The sequence below is a fragment of the Lactuca serriola genome, chromosome 5 (genome assembly GCF_051521515.1).
Source record: "Lactuca serriola cultivar US96UC23 chromosome 5, Lser_US96UC23_V15, whole genome shotgun sequence".
Lineage (NCBI taxonomy): Eukaryota > Viridiplantae > Streptophyta > Magnoliopsida > Asterales > Asteraceae > Lactuca > Lactuca serriola.
Genome location: NC_136412.1, coordinates 311,764,846 through 311,781,757, shown reverse-complemented (window position 1 = coordinate 311,781,757; position 16,912 = coordinate 311,764,846). Strand labels below are relative to the sequence as shown.

General features: G+C 34.0%; 1 protein-coding gene across 1 annotated transcript; it reads left to right on the top strand.

Moving 5' to 3' along the window:
• Positions 1-7,743: 7,743 nt before the first annotated feature.
• On the top strand, positions 7,744-9,657 carry FLN1 (fructokinase-like 1). The gene is made up of 2 exons (XM_079003215.1): positions 7,744-8,558; positions 8,831-9,657. Exons 1-2 carry the CDS (start codon positions 7,845-7,847, stop codon positions 9,524-9,526), a joined length of 1,410 nt encoding a protein of 469 aa, XP_078859341.1. The 5' UTR covers positions 7,744-7,844; the 3' UTR covers positions 9,527-9,657.
• The last annotated feature ends 7,255 nt before the right edge of the window (positions 9,658-16,912 follow it).

Sequence of the window (16,912 nt, the reverse complement as noted above, 5' to 3'; positions counted from 1 at the left end):
CAATATACAGTTTAGTACATAAAATTCATAACTTAATATAAAAAAATCATTTTTAATGCACAAAAAATATTTATACTCACAAACAAATGCTCAAATGAAAACTTACATTTATACATTCAAATCTATAGACCATAGCTTCTTTCAAATTTTATTTACACAAATATTCACAATTTAAATTTTACATAATTTATTCAAAATTAGATAAAATCATATTTTTATATAATGCTTCATTCATATCATATTTCAAAAGCAAACAAATCATTAATAAAAAAATTCACAACTGGATACAGTCAGTTCACAGCTTAATACAATTAATTTACAGTTTAATACAGTCATATTTTAATATAATCAATTCACAACTAAATATGATTAATTCAAAATTTTAATCACAAAATTCACATCTTAATATAATGACTTAAAAGTTTAATACATAAAAATTATATCTTCATGACCATATTCTCAATTTAAAACTCACAATTCAAGACTTTAATTCACAGTTTAATAAAGGAGTTTAGACTCTCATTCACAGTATTTACCACTTAAAAACATACTTGATTTTGTTGAAACATTTTATCAAATACCTTGTGCACCATACAAATTCATAATTTAATAGATTATTTTAGGATTCTCATTCACAATTTATTAAAATAGTCTAGGACTCCCATTTATAGTATTCACAACTTAAAAACATATTAATTCATTCATTCACAGTTAAAACTGGCATTAACAAAACTAAAAAATAATTGGAAAATTAAAACATCACTAATCACAACTTAGAAAAACGTAAATTCAAATTATTTTTAGAAAAAACTAACATAATAACACACATTTTAAATTCAATTCACAATATAACAACCATAAAACATAAACTTTGAATATCATTTTTATGCAAACATTATAACAAATGATATAACAAACATGGATTCATAACTAAATAGCAGTAAAAACTAAAATTAACAAAAACAAACAATAAATAAGATATTAAAACATGAAATTCATACATTAACAAAAGGAAAAACGATTATAACCAAACTAATTTTTTTATCAAAGACAAAACAAGACTTTTAAAATAAAAAAGCTTATATTATAATATAATAATATATTCTTAAAAAATCAAATTCAAAACATGTATAATTAATTGTTTAAAATTTTATAATTATGAAATAGCTAAATTTGTAATGATCAGACAAATAATAAAACAAAAATAAAGCTATAAAAATAAAAGGCAAAATTAAATATAGAATCACATGACATGTGATATTCTATTAGAAAAAGATAATTAATAATAACTCAATATGCACTAGACTCTTAGGTTGTAGCAAATGAAAACAAAAAGGACTAGGAAGTTTATGGAGCTAATAGTTGCCTAGTAGCTAGGAGCTAGGGAATAGTAATAGTACATAAATAAAAAAATAAATAAAGAAGAAGATTACCTCTTATGTCTCTGTAAAACGCAACTGTCGATCATTTGTTTTCTTGAAAAATAAAATCATTGATAAGCCAACATAAACGGCCTCTCTCTCCTCCAGCATAAAAGCTTTGAATCAACTTTTTCTTTGGTGACTAGTGATGGTGAGGGGCATTGACAAGTCTAAGGTCGGTTTTGTATTTTTGAAGTTATGGTCTTAGGTTGACTGTATTCAACACAACATTGGTGGTAGAGTACCGGCGAGGGTAGTGGACAGAGACAAAGTAAATCTAGAAAGAGGCGATTACGGTGGAACATCGCTGTCAAAACTTGTAAATCAGGAGTTTCCACTCACTGGAGATGGTAGATCTGGACACTCCGCTCGCCGGTGCTCATGAATCTGGCATCACCGCTCGTCAGAGTCTTAGATCTAGACTCGTATGTCGTCGTTGGTCGTGGTTACCAACAGAATTCATGGATGTCAAGATGCATGAGGACGACGCTATCAGTGGAACTGGTGCATGTATAGTAAAAATTGTAGATCTAGATGGCGGTGTCGGTGTCGACATGGGTTCTGGCGAGCTGAAGGGTGGACATGGTGACCGTAGTGATTGAATGAAGATGTCGGTAGTAGAAGGAGGTAAAGAAGAGAAAGGTTGATGTTTTGAGAATTATGAGAGAATGAATCAGATTTAATTTAGATATAGTTTTTGATATCTAATTATTTGTTTGTAAAACTAGTTTAAGATTTGTTGTTATTTACTATCATGCCATTTTTGAAAAATAACAAATATATTATTAGTTATAAGTTTAAAAAATGGTTCTTAATTTTTCTTTTGTTTTCATTTGATCTTTTACCTCTGTGTGTGTGTGTGTGTATTGTTATAAAAGCCATAAAATCATTGAGTTAGACATAGCATGTGGATGAACATTTTTCACCCTTCAAATAGTTTCCATTAACTATTTAGTTATTATTTTGATGATGTAAGAATATGATGGTATGTAGTATAAATACCCATTAAATGTGAAAGAAAAAAACGCACCATCTTGAATACAATCTTCTAAGTGTTCAAGAATCCTCTTAAATCTCCTTGTTTACTTTATAATGTTTTAGTTTAACTTTATAAGTTTTAGTTTTTATTACATCAAATTTACAACACGTTATCAGTACGAAAGCTCTAATCAATGTTATTAAACAAGTGAAAATCACATCTATTTTAATCAATGTATGTATTACTTAGTAAAAAAACATTATTAATTATAAAACCTCCATCATATTAAAAGCAAAAATACCAATAAATTAATAAAACTTATTCATTATGGACATTATGGACTACTAACGATTTTTATTTTTTATACTAACATTTACTTTATGCAACTAACTTTTATTTATACATACTAGCATTTAAATTATGCAACTAACTTTTATTTATGTATACTAACATTTATTTATACATGTCAATGTTTATTTATTTATATTTTAGATATTCTTCATAATTTTATTTAAACATTTACTAATATTTATTTATATATGTTTCTAATTAATAAAATTATACCAAGTAAAATTATGTACTAATTAAAGGTCTTATTGAATGATTTACAAAATACACACACACACACACACACACACATATATATATATATATATATATATATATATATATACACACACACACATACACACAACGGTTATAAGCAACAAAAACAACGGCTATTTTTCTACTATAAATAACATCACTATCATATTCCTTTCTAGAAAAAAAAAGGGAGAGTAAATTCTCTCACTTTTCCAGGTTATCAAGATCAAAATGATTGATCCGGTTGTAATTTTCGCAGCTATAATGACTATAGCACTTCGCTTCCTATTTTTCAATCTCACACCGGATGTTTTTTTATCCTGATTTATTTTATCCTTTTTTAGTCTTGTATGGGATTATTCTTCTCCCGCTTCCATTTTTGTGCAATACATATTGAAATAAATGGGTTTTAATTTTCATCTTGTTATTTTGTTTAAATTTATAGTTACGATATGTCCAACATTGCAAAGCTCGAGTTTACAACTCTTGAAGTTAGTGGGAAAAACTATGAGCCATGGATGATAGATGTAAAAATGCATCTTGAGTCCATGGGAACCTCAAATGCTATACATGAATTTAATAATTGTTTGGCACAAGACAAGGCGAAAGCACACGTTTTCCTTTGTAATCATATTGATGAAATGTTGAGATTTAAACATCTTGATACTACTGATCCAAGTGTTTTCTGGAATCTCTTAAAATAAGATTTTATCATCAAAAGGAAGTTATACTTCCAAATGCTAGAGATGAATGGAGAACACTGAGGTTTCAAGACTTCTAGAAAGTAAATGAATACAACTCAGCTTTGTTTAGAATATTTTCACAACTTTAGTATTGTGGACAAGAAGTTACTGATAACGATATGTTGGAGAAAACATACTCCACATTTCATGCAACAAACATTACCTTAATGCAACAATATCGGTTGCAAAAGCTCACAAAATATTCTGAACTGAATGCATGCCTACTTGTTGCAGAGTAAAATAATGAGCTCTTGATGAAAAACCATGAATCTCGTCCAATGGGATCAGTAGCACTTCCTGAAGCAAATGCTACATATACTGATGGTTATCAAAACAATACGTGTGGATGAGGATGTGGCTGTGGTCTAGGACGAGGGCGTGGCTATTTTAATCGAAACCAAAGCCATAAGCAAAACCATAATTTTGGTAGCAGAAAAGGAAATAATTGTGGTCGTGGACAAAAAAGGAATAATTACCATACACAAGAAAAGGCCAAAGTAGCAAGGCATGATGTTGGGACATCACAAAAATCTGATGGTTCATGTTATAGATGTGGTCGCACAGGACATTGGTCAAGGACTTGTCGCACACCTGCACATCTTTGTCAACTTTATCGAGAGTCCATTAAAGGAAAAGGAAAAGAAGCAAACGTCATTGATAATGTTGAACGCACTCCGCTAATTGTTGCTGATTTCTGCAATGACATGGAAGATATAAACTAAAAATTTATGTTGTTGTTCTTGTAAACCTATTTTTCCTTCCTTTGTTTTTCATGTAATGCCTTTCCTAAAATAAATGAAGTTTATTTATAATAATTATTGTGAGTATGTTTATTGGCTTATTATTTCTTTCATATGTGAAGTTTAATATGAGTCCAACTGGAGCACAACACCAAGAAAATGTTGGAGATCTTTACATAGAAGATAGTGGTAGTACGCATACTATTTTGAAATCAAAGAAATATTTTTCAAAATTAGTGCCAACAAAAACAGTCATACATACAATATCAGGTCCTACAGACTTGATAGAGGGGAATGGAACCGCCTAATTTGTATTACTAAATGGTACGAAGTTTTGTATAGAAAATGCCTTCTTTTATCCAAAGTCTAATAGAAACTTACTAATTTTCAATGACATATATTTCTAAGGATATGACACAAAAACTGTGACCATTAAAAAGAAGAAATATATGTATATTATAGACAAAAATCGTGTGCTTGAAAAACTACCAACACTTGATTATGGTTTGCATTATACATATATACATATGAATGAATAAAATATGGTAGTTAAAGAAAACCATTGTGATCCTGGGACATTCAGTTTATGGCATGATAGGTTGGGCCACCCAGGATTAACAATGATGCGAAGATTAATTGAGAAAACGCATGGGGACCCATTGAAGGACCAAAAGTTCCCTTGGAAAGTTAATTATAAAACATTCTCCAATGAAAGTTGAAAGGGAGTCACCTAGATTTCTAGAAAGAATTAAAGGTAATATATGTGGACCAATTCATCCACCATCTGAACCATTTAGATACTTTATGGTTCTAATAGATACATCCAACAAATGGTCTCATGTTTGCCTATTATCAACTCGTAAAATGGCATTTGCAAAGTTTCTTGCTCAAATTATTAAATTAAGGGCACATTTCCCTGATTATACTATCAAAAGAGTGAGACTTGATAATGCTGGTGAATTTACTTCACACACATTTAATGACTATTGTATGTCTGTAGAAATTATTGTTGAGCATCCATTTGCTCATGTACACACACAAAATAGTTTAGACAAATCACTGATTAAACGTTCCAGCTAATAGCTAGACTATTGATAATGAGGACCAAACTTCTTGTTTCTGTTTGGGGCCATGTTATCTTACATGCTGGATCATTGATACACATGAGACCAAGTGCATATCATGTATATTCTCCCTTACAACTTGCTTTTGGTCAAGAGCCAAATATATCCCATTTGAGAATTTTTGGGTGTGCAATACATGTCCCCATTGCACCACCACAAAGGACAAAAATGGGTCATCAAAGAAGGTTGGGAATATATGTTGGTTATGAGTCAGTCTCTATTATAAAATATCTTGAACCTTTAACAGGTGATGTTTTTACAGCACGCCTAGCTAATTGCCAATTTGATGAGGCAAATTTCTCATCATTAGGGGGGAGAAAAGAATATCATAGAAAAGGATGTTTCATAACATGAGCCTTCTTTATCATATCTTGACCCTCGCACAAAGCAATATGAAATGGAAGTTCAAAAAATAATGCATTTCCAAGAAATGGAAAATCATTTGCCTGACTGACACGAAAAAGGTGACTAAATCATATATACTAGCTGTCAATCTGATGATAAAGTCACTCAAGAGTCTAAAACACACCTGAAGTGTGGAAGACCATTTGGTTCTAAGGATAAGAACCCACAAAAAAGAATAGGAGTGGGAAATGAACTAGATCATGAGGAAAGTGTTTCTGGAGAAACACGAAATATCTAAATTCCCCCAGGAAAGGAAGATGTTGCACTAAATTATGGTTAAACAAATAGAATATGTGACAAAAATGAAACTGATAATAAGTTCAATATTTTCTTATTCATTTGCATCTAATATAATGAATGATGATCCCGAACCACAATCTGTCATAGAATGTCATAGAAGAAATTATTTGGCTAAATGGAAGGAGGCTATGCAAGTTGAATTAAATTATCTTAGCAAGAGAAAGGTTTTTGGGGATATTATCCTTACACCTGGAGTTGTGAAACCATAAGGGTATAGATGGATCTTCGTACGAAAAAGAAATGAGAAGACGAAAATGCAAGATACAAGGCTAGACTTGTGGCTCAAGGTTTCTCTCAAAGACCTGGGATTGGTTATGAGGAGACTTATTCACCGATAATGGATGCAACCACTTTTAGATATTTAATAAGCTTGGCAGTCTCTAAAAAGTTAGAGATACGTCTTATGGATGGTGTTACAGCTTACTTGTATGGATCACCTGATAGTGATATCTATATGAAAATCCCTAAAGGATTTAAAATGCCTGAAGCATTACGTGCAAAACCCAGAGAAATGTATTCTATAAAACTGCAAAGATCTTTGAATGGGTTAAAGCAATCTGGGCGCATGTGGTACAATCGTTTAAGCGATTATTTGACAAGTAAAGGTTATAAAAATAACACTATTTGTCCATGCGTATTTATTAAGAAAACAACATCTGAGTATGTGATTATAGCGGTCTACGTTGATGATCTAAATATCATTGGAACGAATAAAGAAATCCTAGAAGCAATTGAACTTTTAAAGAAAAAACTATTATATTTTATACAACCTATTAAATTTTTTTATTTTTGTTTTAAAGCATATGCAATATTTTTAAAGTAAATAATATCTAACAAAATTAAATAAATTAAATATGTAATAATAAGTATGGAGGGTATTTAAAAAAAATAAAAAGAAAATATTACGCAACAAACAAGAAAAACTTTATAATGTAAATGTTTTAAAATTATTATAACTTTTTTATACTTTTTAATTCAAATTTTATAAACTTTTTTATTTTTTAATACAACGTTCTAAATTACTATTTAACAAAAGTATTTTAAAATGTTATAAAAAAATAGAAGATTGTCATACAAAATCTACGAAAAACTTTAAAAATGTTATAAAAGAAAAGTTTAGAAATAGTTGTATGAAAATTATAAATAAGTTGTATGAAAATGTATAAAAAAACATGTAAGAAAGATTTTTAAAAGATTTAGAAAACATTTGGTTTAAAAGTACTTGTATGACAATTATATGAAAATATATAAAAAAAATTAATAAAAATTACAAGCAAAGTTTAAAACATTATATTAGAAAAACCTTTAACTCGTTAAATATATTTACATGTTAATGAAATGTATATAATTTTTTTTTTCCTAAACATAAACAAAATCAAAAAATTCCTCGATTAAAATACATTGTTGTTTTTTAACATTAGTCGCAATGTAAAAAAGAAAAAAAACGAAAGAAATGTTATTTTGAATCTTTCAGTTACATGATAAGGAAAACCCTATCGGAAACAGAAACCATGACCCAAATTGTTAAACCCTAACTACCAACAGTCATGGCGATTCTTCAAATCCTTCCTTCACCACCATCCTTCCGCTCCACTCCCTGCTTCCGTTCCTTGCCCACAATTCTCATACCCCGAGCATCCATTAATGGCGACCACACTGTCTCCACCGCGCCACAACCCGCTCGCCGTGGCCGGAAAAAATCCACCTCTACAACGACAACTACTCCCACTAAAAGCTCCAGTCGCATGAAGAAATCAGAATCAGAAGTAAACAGAATTGAAAAAGAAGAAGATTTACAGGATTTTGATGACGGGATTGATTTCCCTTACGAAGACCCTCCTCTGATATGCTGCTTCGGAGCTGCACAGAAGCAATTTGTTCCAACGGTTAGGGTATCGGATCAGCAAATGCACCCGGACATGTACTCCGAGTGGAAAATGCTGCAGTGGGACCCGCCGGAGTTTGCAAGAGCGCCTGGCGGACCTCCTTCTAATGTGGCTATAGCTCACGTAAGACTTGGGGGCAGGGCAGCGTTCATAGGAAAGGTAGGGGATGATGATTTAGGTCAGCAGCTTGTTTTGATGATGAATAAGGAAAAAGTGCAAACTAGAGGTGTAAAAATCGATCCAAAAGAGAAAACTGGTTGTGCTTATATGAAGATTACGTTTGATGGGAAGGGCAAGATGAAAGCTGAGAAGGTTAAAGATGCAGCTGAGGACTCTTTCATGAGTTCTGAATTGAACCTTTCAGTGCTCAAAGAGGTACTGTTCCCTTGACCTATACTCATGATTTCCTTATTCTTGTTGCTTTTCCTAAATTGTTCTGATTTTAAGTATGATTTAAAACCAAATTCAAAGATTACATTGTAGTTTAGAATAGTTGATTGTTGAACACCAATTGACAAATCTTGATTTGTTGATTAGATGCCTAATTGAATAATTACTGTTAATCATTGATGTCCATATGATGTTGTATGGCGTTCACGGAACGCTGACATGGACTTTATTTTCATTTTGTTTCTAATTTTACGCAGGCGAGAATGTTCCACTTCAATTCGGAAGTCCTTTTATCCGAGTCAATGAAATCCTCCTTATTCAAAGCAATCTCATGGTCAAAAAAATTCGGAAGCCTAATATTCTTCGACATGAATCTCCCATTACCACTATGGAAATCCCGGCATGAAACCCGGAAAGTAATCAAGGATTCCTGGGAACAAGCTGACATCATCGAAGTCAGCAAACAAGAACTTGAATTCCTACTAGACGAACACTACCACGAACAAAGAAGAAACTACCAACCTCAATACTACGCGGAATCCCACCAAGAAACAAAAGATAACACGAAAGATTTTTACCACTACACAAAAGACGAAATCGCCCCTCTATGGCACGATAAATTAAAATTCTTGTTTGTGACGGATGGAACGCTTCGGCTTCATTATTACGCCCCGGATTTTGATGGGGTTGTGGTGGGGACGGAGGACGTGTTGATTACACCGTTTACTTGTGATAGAACGGGGTCCGGGGATGCGGTTGTTGCGGGTATTTTGAGAAAATTGACGAGCTTTCCGGAGATGTATTGGAATCAAGATGTGTTGGAAAGGCAACTCCGGTTTGCGATTGCGGCCGGAATCATATCGCAGTGGACGATTGGGGATGTGAGAGGTTTTCCAACAGAAAGTGCTACTCAAAATTTGAAAGAACAGGTTTATGTGCCTTCAATGTGGTAGTAAGATAAGACTTTTGTGGATTCTGATAATGGTGAGTGTGTTAGTTTAGGTTTTGTATGATAATTTGTTGTTGTAATTGATTCCAACATTGAAATGGGAATGGAAAATGAGGTAAACTTATTATTTCTCAACACTTTTGCAGTATTTTAATTTCAAGATATGACAATTTTGTGTGCTTTCGAATGTAGTCATTCAAAGTGCTTCTCCAATGGGCCATTAACACATGATTTTGATTTTTCAAGATTTATTCTCTAAAGAAAACCTTGAATAGTTCCTTTAGAATTCCTCATATGCCCCTATTCATGTCTGTCACATCGTTTTCTAGGTAATATTTGATATATGGGACACGACATAATGGAATATGGTAGAACTAGACATGACATAACTGGACCCGTTGTTAGAAAGGTGATAGAACACAACACATTGCCACATTGGTACCGGATTATCGTTTATATAAAATAAGAAAATAACAAAGTGCTTCTCCAATGGGCCATTAACACATGTTTTGGGGGAATTGGATCAACATACAATGTTATTTACGTCGTGTTCTCGAATTTTTTTAGGAGGGACCCTTTTCTTTCCTTCCCTCGCCCTTTCCATCCTTCCTTCCCTTTTCTTTCCTCGGCTCTCCTTCCCATCCCTTCCATCTCAATTCTTTGTCTTCTCCTAAATCCTTCCATTTCCTTTTTTTTTTCTTAACGCTTAAAAATAAAGGAAAAGAAAATAATGAGAGAAAAGAAAGAGAAAGAAAAGGAAAAATAATGTATTTTGTATTCCCAAGTTTGATAAAAGTGAAAGAAATATTTAAAAATTAGTTTTTTTCAAATCGGAAGGAAAATTAGGAGGAAAAGGATCCTTTCATTTCATTTCATTTATTTTCTTTAATGAAACTCGGAAACACTAATTTCTTTTATTTTCTTCCCATTTTCATCCATTTTTTTCCTTTCCTTTGTTAAATTAAATTCGAGAACATGGTGTAAATGAAACTCGAGAACACCCATTTCCTCTTGTTTTATTTCTTAAATGAAACTCGAGAATACCCACTTCCTCTCATTTTCTTCTCTTTCCCTCATTAAAAAAACCCAAGAACACCCCTATCATTTCATTTCCTGCCCTTTCCTCTCATATCCTTCGATAAAAAAAAAACTCGAGAAGACAGTGTTAAAGAAAATAGCGATTAAACAAAGTTATTTTTTCATCTCACTAGTAGTTTTAATATCTTCTTATTATATTCTTGTTGAAACGACAGATGTGATGGATGTAAAAGCGACAAAATGGATAGACAATGGACTTACGTCAAGTGAAAGAGATATAATTGTACTTTTGTCGTTCTATTTTTTGTTTGAGTTGTTCTACTCATAGGAATGAAACTAAAATTCAAAGAACTAGTCTTATTTGATTGGATTGTTAACCCTTTTTTTAGTTATGTCTTTGTAATTTTTTGTTGGCTTCTTGTTAGTTTTTTCTAATATATATATATATATATATATATATATATATATATATATATATATATATATATATATATATATGTGTGTGTGTGTGTGTGTGTGTGTGTGCAACTGTTCTAAAAAAATAGTTGCATTTGACTTAGTCTTTCTCTCATCCTATCTTACGTATCAAAGGTTACCTCTAGAGCCAAACTTATGAATATGTCAATTTCATGTTTTTGTAGCTTTCGGTATTTTTCACCATGTCATAATATGATTTTGACTCCCTACTTTTTTGTAGCTTTAGGGTGTTTTCGCAATACCTTACTATAATTATTGATGAAGATAAAAACAATGGGTGTTTTCCTACGATTGTTATGCTTAGGAGTCGACCCAATAACATCTAGACAATCAGTTGGACCGTACTTCTCCATTTTGGCATTTCCACTCTCATCTTCCAGGGTCGGAAAGGGTAATACTTCGAAAATTTTGACAAATTTCTATATTGCATTTTAGTAAACCTTTATGTAGCCAAAATTTTAATTGTGTACAATTTACCAAGCAGGAAGAGTATAATGCACAACCTGTCACAAAGGTACCTCATATTTATCACAATATACTAGGTTAGAAGACAAACCTTGCTTATTGTACGAACGGTATGAATATCGTCCACAAAAAAGACTTCATTAAGTTATTAACATCTATTCTTTTGTAGCATGCCAAAATCATAATAAAAGTTTTCATTTTCAAATAAGAAAAAGACATTGTTTTCAAACAATACCCATAACAAAATCAAGTATAAAATACAAATATCCCAAGATCAGTGTATCATAAATCTCTAAGAACATGTCATAGAAGGATGTGTATAATCATGTCTTCACTTTGCGGCTTTGCCACGATCATCTGAAGTACCTAAAACATGAAACTGAAAACAATAAGCCAAAGCTTAGTGAGTTCCCCCAAGGTACCACTACACAAACATATAACAACATGCATAATAGGTCCACAACTAACATACTGGATTACCCCTGAGTCTACAACATGAGTCTAGCTTGCCTTCCCGCCCACAACTCATGTTTGGCTTACTCCTGAGCCCACATCATAAGTCTAGCTTGCCTCTCGGGCCCGCAACTTATGTCTGGCTTTCTCCCCAGTTTGTTGGCTTCCGCACAAAGCAGTATCACCTCAACCCAACCAAACTATGTCGACATATAACATATATCCAGTAAACAAATAATCATATAACCAGTCAACAGACTACCATGCAAATCTACAGATCACTATTACATAGCAATATCCTGTATATCAGGACTTAGTTCTAACATATCAATACTGTTGGATTAATGTCTAAGTCCATAACTATAATTGGTAAGACTTGACTCGACTCGGCATGGTCCATTTGGGTTGCATGGCATCGGGACATTTGGATAGACCGTTTGTGAGAAAAGGACATTTGTGACATATTAATATATTATAAGTTCTAATATATTAATATAAAATTATGTTATTTAATTAGTATTGATCAAGAATAAATTTGGACTCAATTTATTGATCAAAAGAGACTAATTAAATATATGGGGATTGATTGTGTAAATCATTCATTCTTATATATGTGGGCTTATGATCCAAGATTCCTTATGTTGGGTTTAACCCATGTGGTGGTCCATGGATACTCCATGGAGGTTAAAACCCATGGAGCATAAGGAATGGGTAAAGTCATGGGTTACATGGTGTAACCCTAATGTGCACACTATATAAGGACCCCTTTAGCTCAAGAAATTGACACAAGTAATACACGTATGAGGGCTAGTCAATTTGAGCTTGGAGTGTCTTCTTCTCATGGTTATTCCAAGTGTTCATGATGTTGTGTGAACCATTTGAGGTGTCACACTTGGGGCACTAGGCTCTTAAGCTTCATGAAGACAAGTTACATCAAAAAAAAGGTATGTATTATATCTATTTTATTACCCAAGTATATGGTATTTGTATGCTAGTATAGGGTAATATCTTGGAAACTTCATATTTGCATGTAAAATAGAGAAAACATAGATCCAAGGTATTTAGGGTTGTATGTGCACCATAGGATGTTGTATTATACTAAAATCCAACAAATACAACATAACAACATCCTCAAAACCAAGATACATAACCTAGTGGGCCGACATTAATGCCTTCAACCCACGAGTACAGTGAGAAAAACTCACCTCTCAATCCGGAAAGATAGTTGAACATGACACAACTTTGAATATCAGCTCTACAAGTCACCTATACATCAAATAGTGACCAATCTCAACTACAACTCAAAATACCCAAAATACCCTTAGGTAAAATTCTTGGTCAAAGTTGAAAATCAAAGAAGTTAATCCGAGTTAACTTAGTTGAGTACGCCCAACATACTTAGCTGGTACGCGCGGCGTACTATAGGCTTAATCAAAAAAAATTGGTTGTTGACCACGTACACGTAGCGTACTCCAGCGTACGTGTCAGCCAACTTCTCATTCTATTAAGGGCATAATCCCTTAATCCCTTTCATCTAAAATCCAGGTATAGTCCCAAATTAACCTCTTAAATCATAAAGTTTCCAACTTTATGACTTTGGATGACGAGGAAGTGCTCAATACTGAAAACCATAACTTCTTAACTCATTAAGACAATATAACCTATGCATGGAAGAAAACTAATGACCAAGATTGTAATTTTATGACCTTAGACACACTAATGCATATGGAAGGACAATCCATTTGGGTCAAGATCATGCCATACTCAAGAACAACATTGATTAGGGACAAAAGCACATAATAACATCATACAAGCTAGATCTAACCAAATAAGCATCAAGGTATAAACTTTCTACCTTCTGGAGATGTACGAGGGTGAAAAATTCCAGATCCAAGGTTGCTCCAAGCTTCCAAGATATTCTCCTTTCCTTCTCCTTCCTTTATGAACACCAAAACACACAATAATGGCTCAAGGATGCTCAAAATGGATTAGGGTTAGCTAGGGTCGAATGTGGATGTGGAGGCTCAAGAATGAAGAGGTTTCAAAGAGTTAAGGATGGTTAAATAGGGTCCGAACCCTAAAAAACTGGATTTAACCCCTGACCACGTACACCCAGTGTACGTATTGTATGCCCACCGTACGCATGTAACCTCCATTTTCCATTAAAATGCCATTTGGGACCAAATGTGCAAACAATTCTCATATCAAGGGTCAAAATGCAAAATACCTGGAAATCGAGATGTTACAGTTCTCCCCCACTTGAATCAGACTTCTGATGGGTTTTGAGCATAACAAACAAATTCCTATGTGTGCATGCAACCCTAATTTTCTGGATCTATGTTTTCTCTAACTGAACATACAACTTTTGAACATGAAATGGAAAAACCTAATTGCACTATTATATTTTTGAAATTAAAATTTAAGATTAAGAAAACATACCTTGATTGTTATATTGCAATAACAATGAAATCTTAGTCTTCTTGAAACCTTGAGAGCAAGCGTCACAAGTGTTACACCTCTAATGGTTCACACCCAAACAAGCAAGAGGATGAGAGAGGAGAGAGGAGATGAGGCTTAAGAATTTTTGGCTATTCCTTTAGGGTTTCAGATATCCAAAAATGTAAATGGGTAAGGCTCTTTATATAGGTGAGGTAACTTAGAGCCAAAACTAGGGTTTTAGGAGGAAACCCTAATTCCTTAACTTAAGGACCAAGTTGCCCATGAACTCCCATCCAAGAGCCCTTGGACGAAAATTCTAGGGCCTTCCTAGAAGTTTTCATCTAACCTATTCTAGGGAGGTTCTAGATCCTCTTTCCTCAACTATCAGTAAATTGCCAAACAGCCCCTGCATTTTTTGTTAATTCAATTAATCCCAAAATTAATTCCAATATTATTTTGTGATTAATTATTAATTAAATAATATGATATCTAATTAATATATTATTTCCATAATACATTAAAAAATCATTTATTTTAATTTACTAATCAAATAATAAATTTAACCTCTCTCCAAAAGTCATCCTGTCTAGTTGCTAGTTTTGAGGGCAACCTAAAAAGATTGTGCTACTATCAATTCAAGTATATACCAATTATAGTTATGGGCTTAGACACCTAATCTAACAACTCCGTCCTTATATTCCGTTACTGTGAACAACTCAGGATAACGCTCACGCATCTCAGCCTCGGGTTCCCAAGTCCATTTGGAATCCTTCCGATGTTGTCGTTGGGCCTTGACCAAAGATACCACCTTGTTGCGCAAGGCCTTCGACTTCCTATCCAAGACCGCCATTGGTCTCTCAAAATAATTCAGGCGATAATCAACCTGAGTATCATCTAGAGGAACAATCGCGGAATCATCGTCCGCACACTTCCGAAGCTGAGACACGTGGAAGGTGTTATGAATCCGACTGAGCTTAGACACCTAATCTAACAACTCCGTCCTTAAATTCCGTTACTGTGAACAACTCAGGATAACGCTCACGCATCTCAGCCTCGGGTTCCCAAGTCCATTTGGAATCCTTCCGATGTTGCCGTTGGGCCTTGACCAAAGATACCACCTTGTTGCGCAAGGCCTTCGACTTCCTATCCAAGACCGCCACTGGTCTCTCAAAATAATTCAGGCGATAATCAACCTGAGTATCATCTATAGGAACAATCGCGGAATCATCGTCCGCACACTTCCGAAGCTGAGACACGTGGAAGGTGTTATGAATCCGACTGAGCTCCTCACGCAAATCCAACTGATGAGCTACCTTGCCAACCCTAACAATCACTCGAAACGACCCATTATACTGGGGCCCCAATTTCCCCCTCTTATTGGAAGCGTATTACATCCTTACAGGGTGATACCTTCTGTAGAACCATATCGCTGACCTGGAACTCCAACTCCGATCAGCTTCTGTCAACATAACTCTTCTGCCGACTCTGAACTGTTTGCAATATCAGTTTTCTCTATTGAATAAGCTCTATCATATGAAGGACTACCTCAGTCCATCCCATAACTCTGTGAGACTGTGACTAACCTCCCCCCAATAAACTGGGGTACGACACTTCCTCTTATAGAGAAGCTCGAATGACGATGCACCAATGTTGGAGTGATATCTGTTGTTGTATGAAAACTCAGCTAAGGGAAGGTAGGTTTTCCAACTTCCACTAAAATCAATCACACATGCTCACAACATGTCCTCGAGTGTCTGTGTAACAACCTAAAAGTACCGACATAAAATTTCATTTAATTTATAAATAAAGGATCATCAATTAATTGCTTAAATATAACAGGTACATTATAATCAGAGTAATAATTCCCAGATGAAGTCAAATACAGAACAATAAGTGCACGTGCCATGCACTCAACCTGAACTCTTCCTTTGAAAACCGAAGTATCTGAAACATAAACTGAAAACTGTAAGCATAAAGCTTAGTGAGTTCCCTAACATACCACATACCAAACATACAATAACATATATTGTGACCCGCCCATCATCGGGCCCCGCTCGGTATATAGATCTGTAAGTCATCAAGCCCCGCCCGGCATCGGGCCTTGCCCGGTATGCATATAAACAGATAACATGTAGTCATATCAACACATAAACATATAACACACAACACATGCCAAAATCACAGAGATAAATAACATACATACCGGTCATCGGGCCCCGCCCGACATTAGGTCGTACCCGGTAATCATAAAAAGACATACTGATAACTAGCATACAAGATACTCACCAGGCCTTACCTGGCATTGAGCCCCGCTCGGTAAACATAAAATACATAACACATACAAGGGTCACGGAGACAACAAGCATATACTATAGGTCGGAATTGGTGCCTTCGACCTGCTAAATATAGTGAGGAGACTCACCTCGCACTGCTGAAGTCATGCGAATAAATCGCTGGTTGGCGGTTGACAGATCTTCGAACTGTCAACATCAAAACAAGACCCAATTAACAATTTGGG

Bases quoted from the DNA above. Each gene is read 5' to 3' on its own strand.
- FLN1 (XM_079003215.1), top strand. From the start codon at position 7,845: ATGGCGATTCTTCAAATCCTTCCTTCACCACCATCCTTCCGCTCCACT. The intron at 8,559-8,830 runs GTACTGTTCCCT...AATTTTACGCAG, and splicing joins ACCTTTCAGTGCTCAAAGAG to GCGAGAATGTTCCACTTCAA.